This window comes from Chelonia mydas, chromosome 2 (genome assembly GCF_015237465.2).
Source record: "Chelonia mydas isolate rCheMyd1 chromosome 2, rCheMyd1.pri.v2, whole genome shotgun sequence".
Taxonomy (NCBI): domain Eukaryota; kingdom Metazoa; phylum Chordata; order Testudines; family Cheloniidae; genus Chelonia; species Chelonia mydas.
Genome location: NC_057850.1, coordinates 200624733 through 200651870, shown reverse-complemented (window position 1 = coordinate 200651870; position 27138 = coordinate 200624733). Strand labels below are relative to the sequence as shown.

The window sequence follows — 27138 nt, the reverse complement described above, 5'->3', positions numbered from 1 at the left end:
TTGATACAATGTACTTCGACTTTTAAAAAGCCTTTGACAAGGTTCCTTACCAAAGGGTCTTAAGAAAAGTAAGGAGTCCTGGGATAAGGGGGAAGGTCCTCCCATGGATCAGTAACTGGTTAAAAGACAGGAAACAAAGAGTAGGAATAAACTGTCCGTTTTCACAGCAGAGAGAGGTAAATAACGTGGACCCCAAGGACCTGTACTGGTACTAGTGCTGTTGAACATATTCATACATTATCTGGAAAAGGGGGTAAACAGTGAGGTGGCAAAGTTTGCAGATGATGCAACATTACTCAAGATAGTTAAGTCCAAAGCTGACTGTGAGGAGTTACAAAAAGATCTCACTAAACTGGGTGACTGGAGAACAAAATGGCAGATGAAATTTAATGCTGATAAATTCAAAACAATGCACATTGGAAAACATAATCCCAACTATACATACAAAATGATGGGGTATAAATTAGCTGTTACCACTCAAGGAAGATCTTGGAATCATCGTGAATAGTTCTCTGAAAACATCTGCTCAATGTGCAGCAGACATCAAAAAAGCTAACAATCTTAGGAACCATTAGGAAAGGAATAGATAATAAGAAAGAAAATATCATAATGTCACTATATAATCCATGGTACGCCCACACCTTGATGCAGTCCTGGTTGCCCACCTCAATAAAGATAGATTAGAATTGGAAAAAGTACAGAGATGGGCAACAAAAATGCTTAAGGGTATGGAACAGCTTTCATATGAGGAGAGGTTAAAAAAAACTTGGAAAAGAGATGATTGGGGGGGAATATAACAGGGGTCTATAAAATCATGAATGGAATAGACAAAGTGAATAAGGAAGTATTATTTACCCCTTCAAACAACACAAGAACCTAATGAAATTAATAGGCAGCAGGTTTAAAACAAAAGTAAAAGTATTGCTTCACATAAACACACAGTCAACCTATGGAACTCATCGCCAGGGGATGTTGTGAAGGCCAAATGTGTAACTGAATTTAAAAAAAGACTTAAATAAGTTCATGGAGGATTGGGCCATCAATGGCTATTAGCCAAGATGATCAGGGATGCAACCCCATGCTCTAGGTGTCCCTAATCCTGTAACTGCTAGAAGCTGGGACTGGACAGCAGGGGATGGATCACTAGATAAATTGCCCTATTCTGTTCATTCCCTCTGAGGCATCTGGCACTAGCCCCTGTCAGAAGACAGGATACTGGTCTAGATGGACCACTGGTCTAACCCAGTACGGCTGTTCTTATGTTCTTATTTGTACTCATGTCAAATAAGAATGAGGAAGGAGGCACAAAACCTTAAGCTAAGACAACATTGGGCACTCAAAGGACTTTAAGTGGAACTTTCATACAGTATCTGGAAAGAAATTTAAGATATAGCTGTGCTCTGAATAACTGTTTTCGTGGAATTCTATATTTACTGTCATAAGCTTCCATATCAATTTTGTTCAGCAGACAAGTAAAAACATGTTTACTAAACTGCCAACCTTACGAATTCAAATTGGGTCTTAAAGTCAAGTTTAATTCTTTCCTTTTTATGTATCTTCACAGAAGAAACCAGTTTGACTTTAAGACCCCAGTTTGAGTGTGCAGGGTTGGCTTTTAGATAAGAAGTGTTACTTGTGTACTCAACAAAGTTGAGACGGAATATTTGAGACAGAAACATGGAACCCCAAAATGCAGTTGTTAGAGAATCATTTTTTAAGGGTAGAACCACACTGTAGAGAAAACAATTTTTTTTAAAATAAATTGGACAACGATTTGGACTAAAAAGAATTGTGATCTAATGAACTGAGAATGGGTGTACGAGCCAGACAACTATGAGATCTAATCCTGGCTCACAGTGTAGCCTCACAAGTAATTTAACCTTTCTGCTTCAGTTTTCCCATCTGAGAAAAAATGAACACACTGCTTAGAGGTGCTGAGAGGGTTAATATTTGTACAATGCTTTCAATACGCAAAGCACTGTGAAAAAGCTAACTATTCTGGTAAAAGATTAATTTGCTATCTCAAGATGGACTTAGCTTCTCGGCCTCCTCTCCTAAAGCTTTCTTATTTTTCCATATATTAAAAGAAAGAGAATGATAAACTATTAAAATGTAGTTACTCATACCTTTATCACTTCCATAATAATAGAAGGCTGTTCTACTCAGAGCACACCAACGCTTCTGCCATTCAAAGCCAAGAAAACTGTGGTCTGCAATTAATATACAATTTATGTTAGATTGCTTTTACTACATATATTTAACACAAATATATATACAATGTGTATTTTCTTCAAAAGGGGAGAAAAGGAAAAGAGGTAGCTGTATGCAATCCAGAGGGAAAACTTGGAGTAAAAAGGAGAAGAGAACAAAAAAGAACTTGAAGATGGTAAACAGTACAGACAGGATAGTCTTGTGTGGTATTAAATATACAGGAACTATGAACAACTTTATAAATATCTTCTACAGTTGTAACGCAGCATTAAACAGGCGTTAAGGTGAAAACACAAGGATTTATTCAATCAAGGTAAATATTGACTGAACCAAAGCTAAGCTCAATATTTGCTTTCTTGAAGGAAAATAAATCTTGATGCTCCCCGAAACATGAAGTCAACATACACATTGTTACATACATTCTTCAAAAATACCCACAAATCTCTGAACTATGTGTCACACTACAAACTCATTGACCCATCACAAGGCTCCTCAGTTGACAATGAACCATGATTATTTTCTTCTACGTCACAATACAAACTATTTGAAGTCTCCTCTTTTAGCTAATGGTGTTGTAATAGATATGTTAATTTCCTGCCATATCCTTGGGAGTCCTTATTGAATTAATTATGAATATATTTGGGATCCATTGTATTCAATGAATGGTTTATGTGTTATCATGGGCTGGGATTGTATCTAACCTCTGAAGGGGGAAGATGTGACAGATGTGAAACCTGGGGACTCAAAGGACTATATTGAACGATGTGCCAGACAAGAATGGACTTTTGGCACAAAAAGTGTTTAGTGGTTTTCCTGAGTAATATCCAGGACGAGGTGAGTGCAAATTCTTCATTTCTGGTTATGCAAAAACCCAACTTTTTTAAGTTATGCCCTGAAGAGTGGGCCTTTGTCTGCTGATTACCCATGAAGCCACGATCAATGGTCCAAGCTGTATAAAGGAAAGGCTGAATGCTTTATGGTTGTTCTAGTTCTGAATCTGAGACAGTTATGTACTTGTAACCATGGGAAAACCTCTTTGTTGGTTTTGAAGACTGACATCTACCAGAGTCTCAGACTGGAGTCGAGGTGACCTCCGGTAAGGTGTTTAGCATGCGTCTAGGTTCTTCTATTGTTTGTTAGCGTTCTCTGTGATCTTTTACCTTAAGAATAAATGTGTTTGCTTAGAAAGGGCTGTGTGGTAACATTAATATGAACATTTTTCATAAAGCCAGCTTACTTTACCTTTTCTGCGTTTTTCAAGGTATCCAGCCTTTAGAACAAATTGAAGGTCTTGAGCAGCAACAGGAGGAAACTGGTTCCCTGAAAGAAAAGAAAAGTATTATAAACCGCTGTTTTTCAAGCTAAACACTACTCTATCCATATTAATAAGAGTTGGCTGATTTTACACTGGCAGTGCCAAGGAACTACTGGAAGAGCAGAATTCTATTAACTACTATTCCAGACAATTTTTGGCTAAACAGTCACAAGTATAATGACAAAGCAGTTGGCTGCATTGCTATGCCAATGCAGTGACAGGAAAATTATAGCTGTGAACCAGCCCCTCAAGTCTCCAAGCGTGAAAAAAAAAATCTGTATCTACTTTCCAGACAAGATGAAAATTCAACACATTACATTAATCTAGAAGATGTTAGTTTGCATCTTAAAATACACAGTTTAAAGTGAGCTCTTTAGTAAAATCAGAGTGTTTTCAAATGCTTGTATAGAAGCAAAGATCCTTAAATACCTTAGATACAATTATTAACTGTAATTAAATGCAGAATTTAGTTTTTAGCCATCATCACCTCCAAAAGCCTAACAAAAACCTACTGCAACAGTCTACAAACCGTGCACCCACATGTCATGCTGTTTAGAAAGAAAGGAACCAGATGAAGGGATGATAAAGAGCAATGTCTTGTTATTGACAGATAATGTATAATTTGTGCTACATCAGGAAAGCACTGTTAAAACAAATAGACAGTACTTGGGGATATTGGACAGACAAGACAAACACACCGCTCACAAACTGCCCAAGCTGCTTCTCTTTCAGGAGTATTGTTATTTTATGTAAAATGACCAATGTGTTCAGTTATATTTGTACTTCCCTCCCCCCACAATTGTTAACTCACAGCTAGAAGTGTGAGATTCTAATATTCTAGATTAAACTGGAAACCTAGACACGAAGAACTTATTTAACAAATTAGTTTCAAATCTTCACAAATGTGGAATCAACTTTTTAAATTCTAAAATACTATAAAGAGCAGAAATATAGCTTTAGATGTGCCTGACCATTCATGTATACAAATGTCCAGTTTTTCCACAAGTACAGCAGCTATTCCTGTGAGGGGAGGGTTAATACATTTGAGCATCAAAATGTAGTTTTCCCATTACTTATTATCGTTAAATAGTCATAATAAAGTCACTGTAGGTAGGTGGCAAATTTACATGGAAGCAATTTTTAATCAAAATTTTATATATAACCTTGTCAGTAATACAGTGAAAACCACACTAAGGATCACCATCAGAAGTCTGCTTTTTAAAGAAACCACTGTGAAATATCCCATCTGGAAACCAATTTGTCTAACCTTGAACTAAACACTACCTCTGCTAGGTAACCAATGCCTGCTGGGCCCTTGGGTGGTCACTTAAAACAGGATTCTACCTTTACCTATTCTTTTTGGGTACTGGTTTTGTTAACAAAACATATTTGTGACAAGGCAAGAAAAATGTTATCGAGAACAAGAGCAAACAAGTTACTGAAGACTACAAAAGAAATGTACCAAAGAGAGGAATCTACTCCCCTGAGAAATCGAAAACTTTTCAAATAGTAAAAAAAAATATATGGTTAAGTTACAACCAATGTAGCAAAGTGTATTAAAATTCCAGTTATTACAAAATTGTGCTTTGACATTCAGTATTACACTATTACTTTTTTATTTCTAATTATTTCACCTTAAGATTATTATATTACACCAGGTTTCAGGAGGTCCCAAGCAGGACCAGCATTAGACTCACTGGGGCCCAGGACAGAAAGCCAAAGCCCTGGGCTCTGAGCCCCACCCCGCCAAAGCCTCAGAAACTTAGCTTTGCGGGGCACCCTGTGGCATCGGGCCCCAGGCAACTGCCCTGCTTGCTACCCCATAACGCTGGCACTGCCTTTTATATGCAGAAAACCAGTTGTTGTGGCACAGGTGGGCCATGGAGTTTTTATAGCATGGGGGGCTCAGAAAGAAAAAGGTTGAAAACCCCTTTCTCCACCATTATTATTTCCACTCCTGTGGAATTTATGACCAACATATTAAAAACAAAAGAATTATGTACCACATGCATGAAAGTATGTCACCACAAGAACTGTGATTGGGAATTTTACTCAGGACACTCACTAGCGCATCAGTTAAGAGGCTGATCTAGTTATTAGATCAAAATAATAACTGGTTTTTACTTGCTGAAGATATGCAAATGGTTTCTGGCTAAAGATCTACAGCTATTGGGCTGATGTACCTTAACTCAGCCACAGCTGTACTGAAAAATTATCCATTTCACGGATGGGGGAGGAGGCTTCAGAAACAGCCTGGATGTGCTGCTTTAAATTGGTCATTGGGAGGCATCAGCGTGCAACACTTCCAGCTTTACCTCCTCCATGAAGGCTTGTTAGACACTAGACCAAACACTGCAACAACAAATGAGGGGGAAGGGAAAAACCTAATCTGTCAAACACATTAACTATTGTTGCTTCATTTTTAAGTACAAGAGCTTCAAAACATTATCTGGACTCCAATTTTGTGCAAGGTATTAGTTCAGGTTTGTTTTGTTTTTCTTTTCTGGGAGAGGAAGGGAAATCTGAAGGGGGTTATAATATAGCCTCTATAAGAAGTATCAGATCAATAGCCATGGACAATGAAGACCTTTATCTACAGTCCAAGAAAAGCACCCACAGGGATTTCTCCACACTTTCCTGACCATAGCTGGAACTTGATCTGGACTGCCTGCCTTCAGTGGAATAGAGGAGTTCAGGCTCCAGAGCAATTCCATCCTTATCTCTGCTGAGATTGTCAAGTTAGTGCCAACTGTATGATGTTAGTTTTGGGGATACAGAAATTAGCCTGCAGAGAACTAAAGTGAAAACAAAGTTATTTCACATAGGGCACCGAACAGCCTACTGCGTGGAAAGCTTCAAGTAACAGCAGAGGCAGGTACTCAATACCATACTTCTTCTGGGTTATGGTGTGAGGAGCAGTCTCTCTCCTCTTCCCTTACCCCCACTAAGCAGTGCAGAACTGAGAACCCAACCCTGGTTCAGCTGCTCACTGCATTATGAACAGCAGATCCACCAAACAAGAAGCCGGTCAGTTTGACTAGTGCTCAAAATCTATGGAAGTGGGAACTGACCAGATACTTGTCAATTTCACGCTGCAGCCTGGAAAATCTTAGAACAGAAGCAGGGTGGTAATGGTGGGAGAGAAAAAGACAACACACAGAGCAGAGATTTGGCAAAGTTTCCTTTTTCCTTCCCCTCTACAACAGAAAGAGTATTAAGAACCAAGAGGGCAAAGGAGAAAGAATAAGGAGCATGGCAGGGGCAGCCCCACTCCACCCAGCCCAGTGCAAGGGCACTATTTACAAACCAGCAGTTGCCAGATGCACTATGGTCTGCCTGGCCCTGTGCTGCCAGCATGCCCCTTGCCCTCAGGGGCAGGCCCATGCCATGCCACACAGCCCCCCTGCCCAACACTGGAACACCCCCAGAACACCTAAGGCCAGAGTCCCCCCCCATCCCTCTTGACCCTGCCACAAATGCCCAGCATCCTGCATAACACCACCCCTGCCCAGCGCCCCCCTGCCCACAGCTCCACCACAACTGCCCAGCACCCCACACAGAACCCCCACTCCCTAGTGCCCCAACACATACAGATCTTCCCCGCCCCCTTACAGCCCAGGCCCCACCCCATAGACCCACTCACCCACACCCTGCCTCCTGGCCGAACTCACCGGCCCCGCTGGGAGGCAACTGTGTCTGCTGGGCTGAGCCGGCAGCGCAGTCAGGGCTGGTCCCGGGGCAGGGAATCGCTCCAGCCTCTGGAGTGGTGCGATCAGCCAGGCCAGGGCCTGCCCTGGCTGGGCTCCCTCAGGACCCACTTACCTGGAGGGGCGCAGCCAAGACTCCCACACTGTCTCTGCCCAAAACTGTCTGAGACTGACCAGGCTTCTGCACGAGTCCCAGGTGGCTCAGTTCTGGGAAACAGAGACTGCCCGGAGCTGGAGATGGCCAGGTGGCAGAGAGAAGCTGGCGGGTGGGTCCAAGGGTGGAAAGGAGCCCTCGGATGGCCGAGAGGAGCAAGTGGTGGGTGTGTGTGGTGGGGAGAGCCAGCAGGCTGGCGGGGTCTCAGGGCGTAGTTCAAGTGGGGCAGGCTGGGGCCCCTTCTGCCAAGGGCCCAGCTCCATGGCGCTACTGATGCCATTGTAAACCAGGTACAGCAGAGAACTGCACCAGTGAGGGGAAGGTGGAAAGCTCACTGGAATGTAAAGCTGACTCCTAAACCAACCCCTTCCTTGCCCCATTATAGGGCACTTATATGGGTATAAAGAAAAGGAGTACTTGTGGCACCTTAGAGACTAACAAATTTATTTGAGCATAAGCTTTCGTGAGCTACAGCTCACTTCATCGGATGCATTCAGTGTAAAACACAATGGGGAGATTTATGTACACAGAGAACATGAAACAATGGGTGTTACCATACACACTGTAACGAGAGTGATCACTTAAGGTGAGCTATTACCAGCGGGGGGGGGGGGGGGAAGGGGGGGAACCTTTTGTAGTGATAATCAAGGTGGGCCATTTCCAGCAGTTGACAAGAATATCTGAGGAACAGTGGGAGGTGGTGGTGGGGGGAATAAACATGGGGAAATAGTTTTACTTTGTGTAATGACCCATCCACTCCCAGTCTCTATTCAAGCCTAAGTTAACTGTATCCAGTTTGCAAATTAATTCCAATTCAGCAGTCTCTTGTGGGAGTCTGTTTTTGAAGTTTTTTTGTTGAAGAATTGCAACTTTTAGGTCTGTAATCGAGTGACCAGAGAGATTGAAGTGTTCTCCAACTGGTTTTTGAATGTTATAATTCTTGACGTCTGATTTGTGTCCATTTATTCTTTTACGTAGAGACAGTCCAGTTTGACAAATGTACATGGCAGAGGGTATAGTTTCACTAAGCAAATTTGCTGTGTACAGACCCTAGGCTGCTGCTCCTTATGCCAGGGCCAGAGCTATTGAAATTTGACAATCTGGGAGCCAGTTCCTTGAATACCTTCTACCCATCCTGTGCCCAATAGAGCTTGGTGCAAGAGTGAATCTGGCCCATTACTTTTAGATAGTAAACACTTCACACGGTGCCTTAACTTATGATTCAGGGTATGAGTCTGTCACGGAGGTAACGGATTCCATGACTTTAGGGGACCTCTGTACTTCTGCAGTGGCAGGGCTGGAGCAGCTGTCAGCCCTGGGAATGCCAGAGCAACAGCCCCAGGACTGAAGCAGTGAGGGAGGGAGGGGTTGGGTCAGCCCCAAGGCCACCAGAGCAGTGGCCGCAACACCCCTTCCCTGCAGCACTACCACTGTTAGTTCCCCCCGCTCCCCGCCACACACACGTACAGTATTTTTAGTAAAAGTTAGGGACAGGGCATGGGCTTCCGTGAATTTTTGTTTATTACCTGTCCCTGACTTTTACTAAAAATACCCATGACTAAATGTTAACCTTACCTATATGAAATTTAAATATGTATTAATTTTTGATTTCCAGTGAATGTGAAGTTGTTATATTATCAATACAAAGTAAATTAAAGAACACTGGGTCATGTTATACTACAGTATGTGCCACTAGTAAGATATTTTATTTCTCCAATGTGTGCTCGCTAAGGGATACATAAAGGAAGAAATAATTAGAGGCCAATGCATTCTTAAGGGGTGCTTAGCATGTTTATGGGAAGTTAAGCAGGTGAAGTGGAGACAAGTGTGATTCAGTAACAACTAAGTGATCTATTATAACTTGTCTTCCCAGCAAAGCATTGTGGCTGTGATGATAATAATGGTAAAAAGAACTTTTCCTCTAGAAAGAGCGATTCAAGATCTATTGGTCATCCTGAAAGGAAAACTGTGAAACTGAAATATAATTTGTAAAGGAGAGTTTACAGTTGTTTCAGCTTCTCTCTCTTGCCCTGCAATTTTCTAACTTTTATTTTACAAATCACTGTTCTTTTAAAAAATATGTTTTTATTCTCCCTTCTTACTGTTTGAAAGATACACACACACAAAAGGGAAACTGCCTGACTATAAAAAGAAAAGGAGGACTTGTGGCACCTTAGAGAGTAACAAATTTATTTGAGCATAAGGTTTCGTGAGCTACAGCTCACTTCAGCATCCGATGAAGTGAGCTGTAGCTCACAAAAGCTTATGCTCAAATAAATTTGTTACTCTCTAAGGTGCCACAAGTACTCCTTTTCTTTTTGCGCTACAGACTAACACGGCTGCTACTCTGAAACCTGCCTGACTATGTCAATAACATTGAACCAGTTACAGTTATCTTTAATCAAAACCGAAAGGTGTACTTAGCCCATGTTAGAAAATACAAAGGAAAAGCACTAATCATAAAAAAGCACGTTGTCAACTATTAAGAGAGAAAAGCATCACACAATATTTCCGTATTTCTTAATGGCAAATCTATCTACAAAATGATGAACAAAGTCACTTTCTCAGCCAAAGGCTACTTGGCTCCTGTCAGACTGAAAGCTGACGAAGTGTTTCTGGAAGTGTGTGTCAAATTTCAGTGAGGAAGATGTATTGTCCCAGCAAGGAAGGTAGTGCATGCCTTCTCTTCCCCAAAACTTACTTTCTTCATATATTCCATTTCCCTTTAATCTTGAAATGAAACACTTGTTCATTGCTAACAACTTGCTACAGAGAAATTCAATTGTCCTTGGTGCCTGTCCACTGTAATGCAATGTGATTATGCCTGTTACCCAAAATGGTTAACCTACACAGGTGTTTTGCATATATTTAAATATATTTCTTTTCCTTGGAAATGTTTTCAAGAACGCCAATTTGCATTCAATTAAAAAAATATTTTCCTCACTGTCAAAGGCTTTTTGTTGAGGGAAGGTGATTAGCAGGCAAGTCTCCAGTAGCCTCATCAATTGTTTTCAACATCTTTGGAAAGAATACGTTAGTAACACGCAAATAGAAGTAGCCTACTAGCTGTCAGATAACACAGCACACAGAACACAATGTTAAAGCTGCAAGATTTCAACAGCAAATACATTACTGGTCACCAAGACATAAGCCATCATACGTTTTCAAAGGTGTCTTGAAGAAAAAGAAGCTGTGTCATGTAGCTCTTCAAACTACTTCCTTCAAGGGTAGTTTGTGGAGCCCTCTGCTCTACAGCCCTCTGCTCTGTAATAATGTCTTATTCATAATTTCATTTGCATGCACTTGGCTCCCCAGAAAGGAATGTATTCGGGTGATAGGGTTTCTTATTCAGGAATATTTAAAAGCAGTGCCATCCATTTCTAGTTATTTAGCTCTTTTTGGTTTTGGAACTGGAGTTTTCGTTACCAACTTTAAAGGCTACAGCTTTAGGGCCTAAATTCTGCAGGTTTCTTCTCTGCTTCTCCCCATGAAAGGAGATGCAGAGAGAGAAGGGGAGTTCTCTGCTTCCTTTCTGTATGTTCAAGAGAAGGCAGTGGACCAGGTGGCTCAAATGCTACTGCCGTGTATTATTTATAGAAAGAAATATTAGGTTCAGTTTCCATCCCTAAGTATTATGCTGCTTTAAAGATTGCTTTTCATTTATTCCCTATTTATGTGATTACATCTTAAAGTGTAGTATGTACAATTTAGGTTAAAAACTATTAATATCTCTGGCTCTTTATATCTCTATAACCCTTACTTATTTGTTTGTGTTCAACCCCTCTCTTTCACTTAACATTCGTGTTTTCATTTGACACCTTCACTTCTTTCTTTGTCATCATTTGCTAGGTCAGAATATTAGGCCCCATCCACCTGTGACCAGTCTGGTGGAATTATTCTACAATCAGACACTCCTATTGCTTATTCTGTTCTTAAATTTAAAATTTTACACTTTGATCATACCTTTCTACACAGATTTTTCTTTTGGATATGTGCATACTTGCATTGTTTCTTTAATTGGTTCTAAGATGTCCTTTGTTGCTACATTTTGTTGTATAGCTCCTCAAAAGGTATTATATTAATTAAAAAATAATCACTTTACCCCTTGCTTCATAAAGGACTGAAACATAAGCAATTAGCTAACTGCAATGCACCAAAATAACTACCCATGGCATTAAGATGGTGATACTGTATATTGTAAATGGCGATGGTTTCTCATTTTGACAAAAGGAACCATGAAGTTGGTCACAGGAGCATGTTCTGGCTTCTGCTGTTTATCAAAGACAAGCAAGACGGAAGGAATTAGAGAATCCGGATGAGCATTTGTATAGGCTAGTATGATCATTCATGGAAAAGGAGGACATACAAGATCAAAGCACCCTCTCTGAGGAGACTAGATCAAAAGTAGTATACAAAAATCCTCCTGTGCAAGTTTACTGACTGGCAACTCTGAAATACAAAGCACAGAAAGTTTAGTAGAATTTTGCTTAAATCCCTCCAAGAATCATTAAATCTAATTAATCATTCTGGATGGTGGAAATGGGAAATCTCAATCATCCACAGGCCCACACTGCAGCTAAAAGGAAGGCATATCAGATGTAGAGACATGAAAAACTAGTTCATGTTGTCAGTGTGACAGCGAAGCAGAAAACTGAACATTTTAAGAGATCCGTAAAGTGTCCTGAAAATACAAACCTCCAAAAAAGCCATGTATCTGCCTCCCAGACATGAGCAAGTCAAAATAGGCTATAATTGAAAAATTAGATGTACAAGAAATTCCTATCATATGATATAGGCAGGTTAAATACTTCACTGCACGATCTCAGACAAGTATACATGTCCAAATTTAAACAGAAAGTAAAGATTCAGAGCACCCCCACAAAATATATGAACCATTCGCAGTGCTGTCAACCAACCACTGAAAACTAAGGATATGTCCACACTGCCTTGTAAACCTGGGTTTACAATTGCTGGACTCAGGTCTCACAGATGTTCTAACTAGGGCTGTCAAGCACTTAAAAAAATTAATTGTGATTAATCTTGCTGTTAAACAACAACAGAATACCACTTATTTTAAATATTTTTGGATGTTTACTACATTTTCAAATATATTTATTTTGAATACAGAGTGTACAGTGCTCACTTTATATTTATTTTTATTACAAATATTTGCACTGTAAAAAACAAAACAAAATTTTTTTTCAACTCAACTCATACGAGTACTGTAGTGCAATCTCTTCATCATGAAAGTTGAATTTACAAATGTAGAATTATGTACAAAAAAACCCCCTGCATTCATAAATAGAACAATGTAAAACTTTAGAGCCTACAAGTCCACTCAGTCCTACTTCTTGGTCAGCCAATCACTCAGACAAACAAGGTTGGTTACGATTTGCAGGACATAATGGTGCCTGCTTCTTGTTTACAATGTCACCTGAAAGTGAGAACAGGCGTTCACATGGCACTATTATAGCTTGTATCGCAAGATATTTACGTGCCAGATGTGCTAAAGATTCATATGTCCCTTCATACTTCAATTACCATTCCAGAGGACATGCTTCCATGCTGATGATGGTTCTGCTCGATAACGATCCAAAGCAGTGTGGACTGATGCATGTTCGTTTTCCTCATCATGAGTCAGATGCCACCAGCAGGTCGATTTTCTTTTTTGGTGGTTTGGGTTCTGTAGTTTCCGCTTCAGAGTGTTGCTCTTTTAAGACTTCTAAAACATGCTCCACACCTCATCCCAATCAGATTTTGGACGGCACTTCAGATTCTTAAACCTTGGGTCGAGTGCTGTAGCTACTTTTAGAAATCTCACCTTCTTTGCGTTCTGTCAAATCTGCTGTGAAAGTGTTCTTAAAACGGACATGTGCTGGGTCATCATCTGATACTGATTTTACATGAAATATATACTGAATACGGGTAAAACAGAGCAGGAGACATACAATTTCCCCCCGCCCCCGCCAGAGTACAGTCAGAAATTTAATTGATTCATTATTTTTTTTTAATGAGCATCATCAGTATGGAAGCATGTCCTCTGGAATGGTGGCCAACGCATGGAAGGGGATTACGAATGTTTAGCATATCTGGCATGAAAATACCTTGCAATGCTGGCTACAAAAGTGCCATGCAAATGCCTGTTCTCACTTTCAGGTGACATTGTAAATAAGAAGCAGGCAGCAGTATCTTCTGTCAATGTAAACAAACTTGTTTGTCTTAGAGATTGGCAGAATAGTAAGTAGGACTGAGTGGACTTGTAGGCTCTAAAGTTGTATATTATTTTGTTTTGGAGTGCAGTTATAAAACAAACAAAAAAATCTACATTTGTAAGTTGCACTTTCACAATAAAACGTACTTGTTTACATCAGTACTTGTATGAGGTGAATTGAAAAATACTATTTCTTTTGTTTATCATTTTTACAGTGCATATATTTGTAATAAAAAATAATAATATAAAGTGAGCACTGTGCACTTTGTACGCTGTGTTGTAACTGAAATCAATACTGAAAATGTAGAAAAACATCCAAAATATTTAATAAAATTCAATTGGTATTCTATTGTTATAAGTGTGATTAATCGCAATTAATTTTTTTGAGTTAATCGTGTGAGCTAACTGCTATTAATTGACAGCCCTAGTTCTAACATGTCCATACCACAATACATAGACCTTCTGACTTGGGTCTGTGGCTTGAGCTGTGATCACACTGCAGAATGACAGGGCTTGCACCTGGTCACAACAGGACTTGGTCTTTGACCCATTATTCTACCAGGGTCCTAGAACCTGGGTCCCGAGTGCTTGCTGACCCAAGTGAGACTGATTTATGCTGGATGGAAGAAGGCTTTGGGTCAACCCTGAGTCAGAGCCCAGGATTCGTGTGCAGTGCAGACATACTGTAAGAGGCCATGAAAAATTAACCCACCGCAGGACCATGACCAGTATGGCACCAGAATACTTGTGGACAGTGTGTCTGATCAGGTCATTGTTCCTATATTCCCAGATGAATGGAAGGATGAAGGTCCTCTGGTACATCAAGTAGCAGCTTAAAAGCAAATGAATCCCGACCCCTGCGTCAACAGACTGGTAAGGCTGAGATAGACTGCCTAGAAGCAAAGGGGGAGGCAAGAGCATATAGGGGGAGGCAGGGGCTGGCCCCTCCTTCTCCTTACATCCTCTGCCTCCCATTGGCTTAGGTGAGGGGAGCTCCCCTTAGTTGTAGTGTAGGAGCTGTGATTTTCAGGATGCCTCACATCTGACAGATGCTCTGTTTTGGGATTAGGAAAGAAGTTTTCCTACTGTGGCCAAATTAGACAAGTTCCGGTGGGTTTTTTCCACTTTCCTCCCTGGCACAGTTGAATGGAATAGGAACTGTAAGTTTAATATTAGGAACGGTAAGACTGTTTAACTCATGATAATTTGAGGCTAGTGTCCAGTGAGGATAAAAACTAAAAGGGCAAGCTCCCAGAGGTAAATGAAACCTGGATATTTGCTAGTTGGCCTCATACCTATAGGAGAAGGGGAGACCTGAAGTCTTCACAGACTGAGGTCCCAACTTGCTACCCGCTTATCCACCCACACATAAAGGGGAGGGCAAGAGGATTCAGAAATGAGCTGAGTCATAAGGGTAGGCCAAGGAGGGTCTACCCTGAATCACTGGCTATATGGCAGGAGCCCAAAAACTCCGCACTGGACCCAATTAAAATGCCTGGTATGTAAGAGAGGGGTACATAGCACGCCTCCCCAGTATTAAATTAATAAAGTTGAAGCCCGCCACTTAAAATCCATTCACGTATCTGTCATTCATTTCCTTGTGTGTCCTAGGGTTCTCAGCCCTCCAGGATTGTCTCCAGGAGTCTCCAGGAATTAAAGATTAATCCCGGAGTCTCCAGGAATTAAAATTTAATCTTTAATTAAAGTATCAGAGGGGTAGCTGTGTTAGTCTGGATCTGTAAAAGCGGCAAAGAGTCCTGTGGCACCTTGTAGACTAACATACATATTGGAGCATAAGCTTTCACCGAAAGCTTATGCTCCAATACGTCTGTGAGTCTATAAGGCGCCACAGGACTCTTTAATTAAAGGCTACCTCATGTGATGAAATCTCCAGGAATACACCCAATCCAAAATTGGTAACCCTAGTGTGTCCTGATCAACATTTCGGGCATCTCCAACTAATGATCAGCTCTTTTCCCTTTGATGTATGGTCACTAAAACATATAAAAAAAACTAACACTGCACTTTAGCTGTACAACCGCATTTACCATTTATTTGCCTATAACCACCCAGGGAACACAGGATTCCCAAAGAGATAGTCACACGTGTCTCAATACTTTGGGAACAACAACCAGAACTAGTTAAAGTTAAGGTTTTTCTTTTTTCTTCTGTGGGTTTTTTATAGCTTTAATGTTAATCATACTTTTGGAGTGTTTAGTTTCCTCTTGGCATGACTGGCAGTTTTTGTTCGGCAAAGGCCAAACACTAAACTGGAACAGAGACTAAACAATAATGACAGATATTTGGCCCAACACAAGAAAGATCATACAGTCTGGCAGAGAAGTTTTCCTCTGGTATAAATGCTACCTTGCAAAAAGTGAATATATTGTGTAGCAAATAATATATAAAAAACACCAGTGTACATTTATTTTAGTTTCCACATCCTGGTAATTCGGGTGTTTATTATACAATAAAATATAGCTATTTCAAGCTATATACACACACACAACCTAATTTATTACTGTCAAGCTCTCTTAAGTGTAACTAAAACAGGTTCTATGATGGTTTTCTGTCATCTAAATGTTGGTTAGGGTAAGATTATATAAACTATATTTTCCAACAAGTTGCATGAAAGTTAAACCTAACTTGAAGCATGTTATATTTTCCCTTAATTGATTAGGAAAATCAGCCAATGATCATTTGGATTTCTGGTGAATACATTCAAGTAGGGGATCGAGGGAGAACATTTTAACTGTAAATTTGAGGTCTATCCACCTTTACCAAAGAAACTCGTGGGAAAAGGGAAATTATCATACAACCTCAGAACACCATTCAAAAACCACTAATATAAAATGTACAAAGTTTTGTAATGTGATTGCATGAGGGGGATGCCACTTGGAGTAGAGATCTGTATTCTGCTGAACAGTTCCAGCAGTTCTGACTTGTGGCCAGACTCTTGGCCTAGTAAACTTCTGAAAGGAAACATACAGATAAACTATCTGAGCATTTTAAGTGTTCCAACGGCTTATATACTAGAACAAAAAGTTATAACATTGCTGGCTGCAGCTAAAAACTTTTCATCTGTAAAAAAGAAAAAATATGACGTGTCCTACAGACAGCTAGAGAAGAGAAACAATTTTTGAAGGTGGAGTCAAGATTTTCACAATGAACAAACACATTTTTGTAAGTTTTTATATATTATCAAAATGCTTTGTTTGGGGTTTCTGTGTACCTCTCTACCTGCCAGGTGGGCACTAGTTTTTGTACATTTATTTTACTACTCTGATAATTTGAAGTGAAAAGTTAAATTGAGTTGCCAATGAAGGATCACACTGAGTAAATAAAACAAAACCAACAAAAGAAATTAGATCCTCATGAGCCTTTCAAGTTTTCCTATTATGGCACAACCTACCCCTGGAAATACCTCAACAGCCAGCAATGAGAGGCTCTTTCCAGTGTAATTATAAATCCACCACAACAATGAAATTGCATTTACAAAACCAAGCCACAACAGACGGTGTAATACTGTGATGAGTTCAGCCATTCCTTTTGAACAGGGCGATAGAGGTCTCTTGAGAAGGAGCTGACCCTCATCGTTTAAAGTCCTAATGTGACAAAGTTCTTCCGGGGCCCATACTGTCTGAGGAGAGGTAGTGAAAGACCACTGGCTTCACTGTCAACAAAATGCAGATGAACCCCTCTCTATATTTCCTTCTCAGTAGGCTCAATCACCACTATCACAAAGATGTCAAAATGGCTGTAGCAGATTGGTATCTAGATGAAAACCAGCCGGCTCAAACTGCACCAAATTTAATCTGACCAGATTAAAAAAGGAAGTGGGAAACACTGCAAGAGATTAAGATATTGCCCTTATTCTCCAAAGGCATCTTCCCTCCAGTTGCCAGATTTGCAGAAAATCTCAGGATTTTAATAGAGTCTTCATTAATCTTGGATATCAGGTAGAAATGTGTCATAAATGGTCTTGTTCCAACTTCCAGTTCAGCCTGTCTCCTGCCATGGTACACCACCACTTCGTCTTGGATAAGGATCTAGCCACAATGATCCATTCAATTCATTAAAATTTCCAGAATAGATTATTATAAATCTCTATATCTGGGATGATGATGGAGGCAATACGGAAGCCAACATGAGCAGAACACTGCTACACCCTTAGCAGAGAAAAAAAATCAAATCAGTTATCTGCATCCACTGCGTCCCCTACCCCCCTTTGTTTTCTGTGCCAATTCAAGGCTCTGCCTTAACTTTTAGGGCCTTCAACAGCTGGAGTTTAGCCTACGTCAAAGGTTGCCTCTCCATTCATGTCCCTCATGGGAACACTGAATCTAATAACATCCATAGTGAAGCCTGAGAAAAGTCATTCGCAGTCAAAGGCCCTTGACCATGGAACATCCTACCAGAAGAGAAGACTCTGCCCTAGCCTCCTTATTTTCAGAGACTTGCTGTTTTGCAAAAACCTTCCTCCAATAACCAAAGGACTACAACCAAAAATAAGCAAAGCTACTGAACCTTGGAGAGGCAAAGCTCATTATCTTCCAAAGACAATTCTATGCAACTCTTAATTACTGTATTTGGTTCTATGTACAGTGGGAACACAGTTTCTATCATTATAAAATATTCATGCAATTCCAGCAAATCTTGCAATTCTGAATACACCAGAATCTTTCAAACTGACACAAATGTTTAAGGGTGCCATTGGATGCCCTATGAATACTATCAACATTCAAATGAATCCAAACGAAGAAGAAAACAGTACTGCAAATACTACTATTCCTGTAGTATTAAATCCTTCATAATGGTAAGCAACAATCATTCACCAGACCAGATTGCTATTCTCTCTGCTGAGCTCCAGGCTGGCTTCTCCTTTCAAATCTCATCTCAAATGCCTTTAACGGGAATATCCCAGGCACATGAGAAAGAAATGGTCCCCAAGACCAGAAAAGAGAGTACTGATAGATACTGTGCTCTGCAGTGGAATCATAAATGGGGAGATGGGGAGTGGCAGGGGACAGGAAGACTGGTAAGATATTAAGTGGGGAAAAACCTGTATGGAGGTCATGTGGCCTGTAAAAAAGGATTCATATATTCCATGGACAGAAGGGACTATTGCGAGGTCACAGAACTTCCCCAAAATAATTCCTAGGGCATATCTTTTAAAGAACATCCAATCTTGATTTAAAAATTGCTGGTCATGGAGAATCCACAACCCTTGGAAAACTGTTGCAATGGTTAATTACTTTCATCATTAATTTTTTTGCCTTATTTCCTGTCTGAATTTGTCTAGCTTCAACTTCCAGCTATTGGATAATGTTATACCTTTCTCTGCTAGATCGAAGAGCCTATTATCAAATAATTGTTCCCCATGTATGTACTTTAAGACTTTAATCAAGTCACACCTTAACCTGCTCTTTGTTCAGCTAAATAGATTGAGTTCCTTGAGTCTATCACTGTAAGGCATGTTTTTTAATCCTTTAATCCTTCTTGTGGCTTTTCTCTGAACTCCCTCCAATTAATCATTATCCTTTGTGAACACCAGAACTGGACACAATATTCCAGCAGTGCTCACACCAGTTGAGAAACACTGGGGTCTTTATTTTAAACTTTTATTTAAAATGGCTGTTATCTTTTGCTGTACTAGTTCAGAACAATCCTGACCTCTGACCTTTTATTCTTTGTCCTTTGTATCTTCTTCTGAAATTTCTGGTCAACATTTCATTTCCCTTAATCCTTCTTCCCCACACCAAACTCATTTGAAGAATTAGAATGGCAAACTACCTGGTGAATGAACTGCTGTTGAAATCTCAGCCGATTGTGGCATTATAGCAGTTTGAATATTAGAACACCTACTGAATCTGCAAAGTGTCACTTAGCCCTGGTCTACACTACGAGTTTAGGTCGAATTTAGCAGCGTTAGATCGATTTAATCCTGCACCTGTCCACACGACAAAGCCATTTTTGTCGACTTAAAGGGCTCTTAAAATCGATTTCTGTACTCCTTCCCAACGAGGGGATTAGTGCTGAAATCGACATCGTTGGGTCGAATTTGGGGTAGTGTGGACACAATTCAACGGTATTGGCCTCCGGGACCTATCCCAGAGTGCTCCATTGTGACCGCTCTGGACAGCACTTTCAACTCAGATGCACTAGCCAGGTACACAGGAAAAGCACTGGGAACTTTTGATTTTCATTTCCTGTTTGGCCAGCGTGGCAAGCTCATCAGCAGAGGTGACCATGCAGAGCTCATCAGCACAGATGACCATGCAGTACCAGAATCGCAAAAGAGCTCCAGCATGGACCAAATGGGAGGTACTGGATCTGATTGCTGTACGGGGAGACGAATCCGTGCTATCAGAACTCCATTCCAAAAGACGAAATGCCAATATATTTGAAAAAATCTCCAAGGGCATGATGGACACAGGCTATAACAGGGACCCGCAGCAGTGCTGCGTGAAAATTAAGGAGCTCAGGCAAGCCTACCAAAAAACCAAAGAGGCAAATGGCCATTCCGGACATGCCGCTTCTATGATGGGCTGCATGCAATTCTAGGGGGTGCCCATAGCACTACCCCCACCCCCCCGTGGACACCTGCAAGGGGGGAGTCTCACACAACAGGGATGAGGATTTTGGGGATGAGGAAGATGATGAGGAGGAGGAGGATAGTGCACAATAGGCAAGTGGAGAAACCGTTCTCCCCGACAGCCAGGAACTGTTTATCACCCTGGACCCAATACCCTCCCAACCTGGGCTCCTGGACCATGAAGCCAGAGAAGGCACCTCTGATGAGTGTACCTTTGAAATATAATACATGGTTTAAAAGCAAACGTGTTTAATGATTAATTTGCCCTGAAGACTTGGGATGCATTCGCGGACAGTACAGCTACTGGAAAAGTCTGTTAACGTGTCTGGGGAGAGGAAATCCTCCAGGAACATTATTAAGGGGACATTCAGAGGTGGCCGTTCCTGCTGGGCTGTTTGCCTGTGGCTAAAAAGAAATCATCCCCGCTTTTAGCCACGCGGGGGCGAGGGGCCTTCATGCTGAGCTGTTCATGTTTGGCTGGCAGGGATCTTCCCTGATACTAGCCACGCGGTGGGGGCGGTGGGGGAGTGAAGCGATCATCCCAGAGAACTGGGTGGTGGGGGCGGGGGGTAGTTGGGTTTGTGCTGCACGTTAACCTGAAAACCGCAGCCCCTCCTTTTAAATGGCCAACCCAACAGGTGCTTGGTATGGGAAAGGAGGGCACTGCTGTTTGAAACCATTCCCACATGTTATGAAGGTTGAAGAAGCCAAAAGACTGTTGCGTACCATGGCTGCCTGCAAGCCGAATTCTGTTGCCCAGCCCCGTGTGTGTGATCTCTCACACCAAACCAGCAGGCCCTCAATATAAGACACAAAATGCGACCTTGTACCGAAAGCACATGTGCTATGTAATGTTAACAGCTTGGTTCACCGTGAAAGAGTCTACCCATTGTTCTCTAAAATGTGTCTTTTAAAATACTACTCTCCCTTTTTTCCTCCCGCAGCGGCAAATGTTTCAATGCTCCCCCTATCTTCTCCATCCCAGAGCCTAGCGCAGATAAGAAGGCAAAAAAAAAAAAAGCACTTGCGATTAAATGTTCTCTGAGCTCATGCAGTCCTCCCGCACTGAAAGAGCTCAGCAGAATGCGTGAAGGCAAACAATGGCAGAGTCCAGGAAAGCAGAAAATGAATGCGAGGACAGGAGGAACGAGCAAGATGAGAGGTTGCGGGAGCAAGAGGAGAGGTGGTGGCAGCATGATGAGAGGAGGCAGGATGCAATGCTGAGGCTACTGGGGGATCAAACTGATATGCTCTGGCGTCTGGTGGAGCTGCAGGAAAGGCAGCAGGAGCACAGACTGCCACTGCAGCCCCTGTGTAACCACCCGTCCTCCTCCCCATGTTCCATAGCCTCCTCACCCAGACACCCAAAAACATTGGGGGGGGGCCCCGCCTCCAGGCACCCAACAACTCCATCCCAGAGGGCTGCCCAAGCAACAGAAGGCTAACATTTAATAAGTTTTGAAGTGCAGTGTGGCCTTGTCCTTCCCTCCTCCCCTCATCCACCATCCCACGCGGTGCCTCCCTCCTCCCTCACCCCTCCCGGGCTACGTTGGCAGTTATCCCCCTATTTGTGTGATGAATTAATAAACAATGCATGATTTTGAAACAACAATGACATTATTGCCTCTGCAAGCGTGATCGAAGTGGGGAGGGTGATTGGCTTACAGGGAAGTAGAGTGAACCAAGGGGGTGGGTTTTCATCAAGGAGAAACAAACAGAACTGTCACACCGTAGCCTGGCCAGTCATGAAACTGGTTTTCAAAGCTTCTCTGATGTGCAGCGCACCCTGCTGTGCTCTTCTAATTGCCCTGGTGTCTGGCTGCGTGTAATCGGCTGCCAGGCGATTTGCCTCAACCTCCCACCCTGCCATAAACATCTCCCCCTTACTCTCACAGATACTGTGGAGCACACAGCAAGCAGCAATAACAATGGGAATATTGGTTTCGCTGAGATCTAACCAAGTCAGTAAACTTTTAAACGTCCAAATGCCCATTCTACCACCATTCTGCACTTGCTCAGCCTATAGTTGAACAGCTCCTGACTACTGTCCAGGCTGCCAGTGTATGGCTTCACGAGCCAGGGCATTAAGGGGTAGGCTGGGTCCCCAAGGATAACTATAGGCATTTCAACATCCCCAACAGTTATTTTCTGGTCTGGGAAGTAAGTCCCTTTCTGCAGCTCTTCAAACAGATCAGAGTTCCTGAAGATGCGAATGTCATGTACCTTTCCTGGCCATCCAACATTGATGTTGGTGAAACGTCCCTTGTGGTCCACCAGTGCTTGCAGCACCATTGAAAAGTACCCCTTGCGGTTTACGTACTGGCTGCCAAGGTGGTCCGGTCCCAAGAAAGGGATATGCATTCCGTCTATCGCCCCACCACAGTTAGGGAATCCCATTGCAGCAAAGCCATCCACTATGACCTACACATTTCCCAGAGTCACTACCCTTGATAGCAGCAGCCCAGTGATTGCGTTGGCTACTTGGATCACAGCAGCCCCCCCAGTAGATTTGCCCACCCCAAATTGATTCCCGACTGACCAGTAGCTGTCTGGCATTGCAAGCTTCCAGAGGGCTATCGCCACTCGCTTGTGAACTGTGAGGGCTGCTCTCATCTTGGTATTGTTGTACTTCAGGGCAGGGGAAAGCAAGTCACAAAGTTCCATGAAAGTGCCCTTATGCATGCGAAAGTTTCGCAGCCACTGGGAATCATCCCAGACCTGCAACACTATGTAGTCCCACCAGTCTGTGCTTGTTTCCCAGGCCCAGAATCGGCATTCCACAGCATGAGCCTGCCCCATTGCCACCAAGATGTCCAAATTGCTGGGGCCTGTACTTTGAGAGAAGTCTGTGTCCATGTCCCCATCACTCTCGTCACCGCGCTACCGTCGCCTCCTCGTCTGCTTTTGCAGGTTCTGGTTCTGCACATACTGCAGGATAATGTCTGAGGTGTTTACAATGCTCATAACTGCCGCGGCGATCTGAGCGGGTTCCATGCTTGAGTTGCAGTGGAAGCAGTGGAGGCTGACGGTTAGCACCGCACACATTTCTCAAGGAAGAACACATGTACCCAGGAGCCCATGACAGACAACATGGAGAAATTCTCTATTGAGACAATAGCAGCAGAGCAGAGTTGCAGTGGAAGCGGTGGATGACGACGGTTAGCAGTCCTACTGCACCGTCTGCTGAAAGCAGCATGGCGTTTGCATGGAAAAAAGGGGCGAAACGATTGTCTGCCGTTGCTTTCACGGAGGGAGGGGCGACGGACAACATGTACCCAAAACCACCCGCGACATTGTTTTTGCCCCATCAGGCATTGGGAGCTTAACCCAGAATTCCAATGGGTGGCGGAGACTGCGGGAAATGTGGGATAGCTACCCACAGTGAACCGCTCTGTAAATCGATGCTAGCCACGGTAGTGAGGACGCACTCCGCTGACTTAATGGGCTTGTGTGGACATATGCAATCAACTGCATAATATCGATTTCTAAAAACTGACTTCTATAATAGCGACCTAATTTTGTAGGGTAGACATACCCTTAGTCAAAGAACTGCATTTAAAAATAAAACATGAAGTCCTGGTAAATCATAAATATTTTAGCCCTCCAACTTAAAAATGGTTGAGTGAATTCACTTTTTAAAAAGGCATAAAAGAAAAACTGTGTCAAGGCTGTAAACTGGTATTTCCAAGTTTCATCTGGGAACAAATTTTACAACTGAACTATAAAGTCCAAAGAAGAAAATGGGAGTTTTAATGAAAATGCTGACACAGCCTTAACTCTAGCAGTGCTAGCGGGTGGTGCTATAATAAATCTGTCAGTTTCTATAATGCCTATGACAAACCCATTAATATGAATGAAGTACACTTCACATAGCACACTACACAGGAACTGCATAAGTTATGTCATCTTCATTCTGAGTAGCAGATCAGTAATCAATATTTGTAAAAGCAGGCTAATCCTTTGTAAAATCAGTGGTTTAGTGATTGAAGAGTTTGCTCAATCTACACAGTTAATCCCTCTTCATCTGCTTGAGCCCTCTATTTATTCCAACCACTTACAGAGTGTAGCAATGGCAGATTAATACATCTTCACATGCTAAACATGTCTTGACAATTGACACAGCATACTGTCAGTATAATCTGTACAAACATTGGGCTTTTTCTTAGCAAGCTTGAAGCCAACATTCAGAAATCAAAAGTTTACAAATAGTCTCAGTGACATCCCCTCACACGTACATACAATTATGTTGCAAGTGAACTATTTGCCTAGGCAAAGAATCTACCTCCCTATTTTCTAACTCTGAAAGGTATCCTAATAGGTTTCAGATTCATAAAGTTAAAAATAAACCTAATGAAGTCATGCAAAAGGAATTCTATTCACCTATGGAGAATTTTTGTTTGAGAAGAAAGTAACAAAGAATTTCTTTGTGCTATAGTATGTTCGCACTGTAAGTGAAAAGTAAGCTTGCTGCCCCAGTGAAAAAACAGTAGTCAAAGTCCTACAGTCAACAATGTAGCTGAACAAACATCAGCAAGTTAACAGTCTACAAAAAAAAGAGACATCACCAGGAAAGTCTACAGCATGCTAGAAGAAAGAGCTATATGAAATTCAAAACAGTTAAAACTATAGCAAAACTAATAAAAAGAAAAGGAGTACTTGTGGCACCTTAGAGACTAACCAATTTATTTGAGCATAAGCTTTCGAGAGCTACAGCTCACTTCATCGGATGTTCCGATGAAGTGAGCTGTAGCTCACAAAAGCTTATGCTCAAATAAATTGGTTAGTCTCTAAGGTGCCAAAATAAATTGGTTAATCTCTAAGGTGCCACAAGTACTCCTTTTCTTTTTGCGAATACAGACTAACACGGTTGCTACTCTGAAACCAGCAAAATTAATATGATTCCTGGAGATATTTTTCTATTTAAAGATTTTTGCCCCAGGAATGGTTAAATACTAATTAAAGGATGGTATAATTTCTTTACATTTTCTTAAAAATTCAGAAGTCGATTAATAATGCTACTTTGATGCAAACCTGTGATCTGTAGATAGCTCTCAATCTTTCACCTCTATCAAGATACTTATTCTATACTCATGACACACTCAATCCGAGTATTATGTTACAAAATATTCCAATTTATCAAGAGACTGAAAATACATTTTCACATGTAATGTGAAATTTAAGTTTTAGGATGAACAAGTAGAACATTTAAGATGTACATGATGTTTTTGAATGATTAACCCAATAATATTTCATAGGGAACCGCATGTGCTATTTGGAGCCTTTTGGTAAAACAATAGCTTTATACCCAACTGTTCACACTAGCCACTAAAAGCTTCAGTGACCAAGGAAAATTAACTATCATTGTTGCCATATGATGAAACTGGTTAATTCTTGGGATTTACACAGCAGTATTTTCTTGAGCTACATGTAAATGACTTCAAGTAAAATGCAAAGTGGATCCAAGATTTTGTACTAGGAAAGAACGGGTAGGTTAAGAATCTGATCAGGCCAAGCAACAAGAGAAAACAGAAGAAGGAGTGATGTTCAGCACAAAAATAAACCTCTTGTCCTGGCTGATGTATTAGTTACTGGAGGACAGCCTCCAGCAGCTCCACATGGTCCTGGGTATTAGATTCAGAATCAGGAGTACATTTAAGGGGGAGCAAGGAATACAGACAGAATCACCTGCTGTGCTTGATACAATTGCATAGGTCAAAGACTTGATGTGCTTGATTTAAGTGCACAGGTCTACTTACAGTACCCATATCCCAGACAGTCAATGTTAAGGAGCAATGGCTGCCTTAAAAATAAAAAGCAATTAAGGCAAAGAAAAGTGGAGTGACAGGAATAGGATAGCCGTTTATTTCTGGACACAGGTGCCATTTCTGCACATGGCAAACAGGAATGATAATAAAGTTGCAAGCTGACACTTTAACAAGCACCAGTGAAGTTGTCAAGGAAATTACAGGTTCAGGCATTAACACTATGGATTTGGTAATTCATGCCCTGTGACAAGACATTTTAAATAGACAGTCAAACCAAGAATGGGTATGGACTTGTTCCATTTGTTTCACTGATGGTTTTTTGGTCTCATCAGTAGCATACTTGATTGACAAAACAAATCTAAGTTGCCATTTGGTTGCACCAAAAATAAAAAAGCCCATGCAAAATGCACTGCTGAACAACACAAAAAGCATTCAAAATGTGATATGGGTGAGCCACGGTGTAAACCAAGCCAGGATATTTCAAGAGGGATGCAAAGTGGAAAGAAAGAAAGATGTAGTGCTCTTCTAGCTGGTAAAATCCCAATAGAGGGAAAACATAGGTTTGTTGTATATTTTACCATCGCTTGGATGTACTGTACGTGGCAGCTTGAAACGTCAGGTCTACCCAAGTTATGTAGTCTCCTGTGGTTTGAATGAAGTAAAGAAATTAGGGAAGGAAATGTCTTACTACAACCATGAAGCAGTGGAGAGTGTAGTCAGTGTGATGAATCTAGACTAACTACGGGGTTCCTCCAAACAAGTTCTAGATGAGTTTAAGATTCTCATATAATCAAATTCAGAGCGCAAATCATTTAACTCAGCACTGGATTATTAGATATTCTTACGTCTTCATTTGGCCAAGCCATCAAGAACATTCCTGAAGGTACAAACACCCTAATGCTAATAGCAGACATAGAATCTGAATGTTAGTTGTTACAACACACCTGATTAGTTTTTATAGACTAGGACTTAACCTTCTTTATCTGGGTTAAAATGTTTTGTGGATAAGTGAATAATTATAGTGTGACGGTGTACCCCATAATGCTTTATGGAAATATGCTTATGAATGTATATATGACATAACTGGAATATGTTTTATGCTACATATGCCATGTAACATATCTCTGTAAAGGTTATGATCTACTGAATTTATTCATCCTATTTGTATGCACGTGTCATT

At 41.3% G+C, this 27138-nt stretch overlaps 1 protein-coding gene across 1 annotated transcript in view; it reads right to left on the bottom strand.

The window, feature by feature from the left end:
* Positions 1-27138, bottom strand: part of SKAP2 (src kinase associated phosphoprotein 2) — a 148305-nt gene that overhangs the window by 48081 nt on the left and 73086 nt on the right. Inside the window, exons 5-6 of the mRNA XM_027826323.3 lie at positions 3454-3531; positions 2127-2210 (exon numbers count right to left, since the gene is read on the bottom strand). Of these exons, the coding sequence (XP_027682124.2) occupies positions 2127-2210; positions 3454-3531 (162 nt within the window). The remainder of the gene's footprint in view (positions 1-2126; positions 2211-3453; positions 3532-27138) is intronic.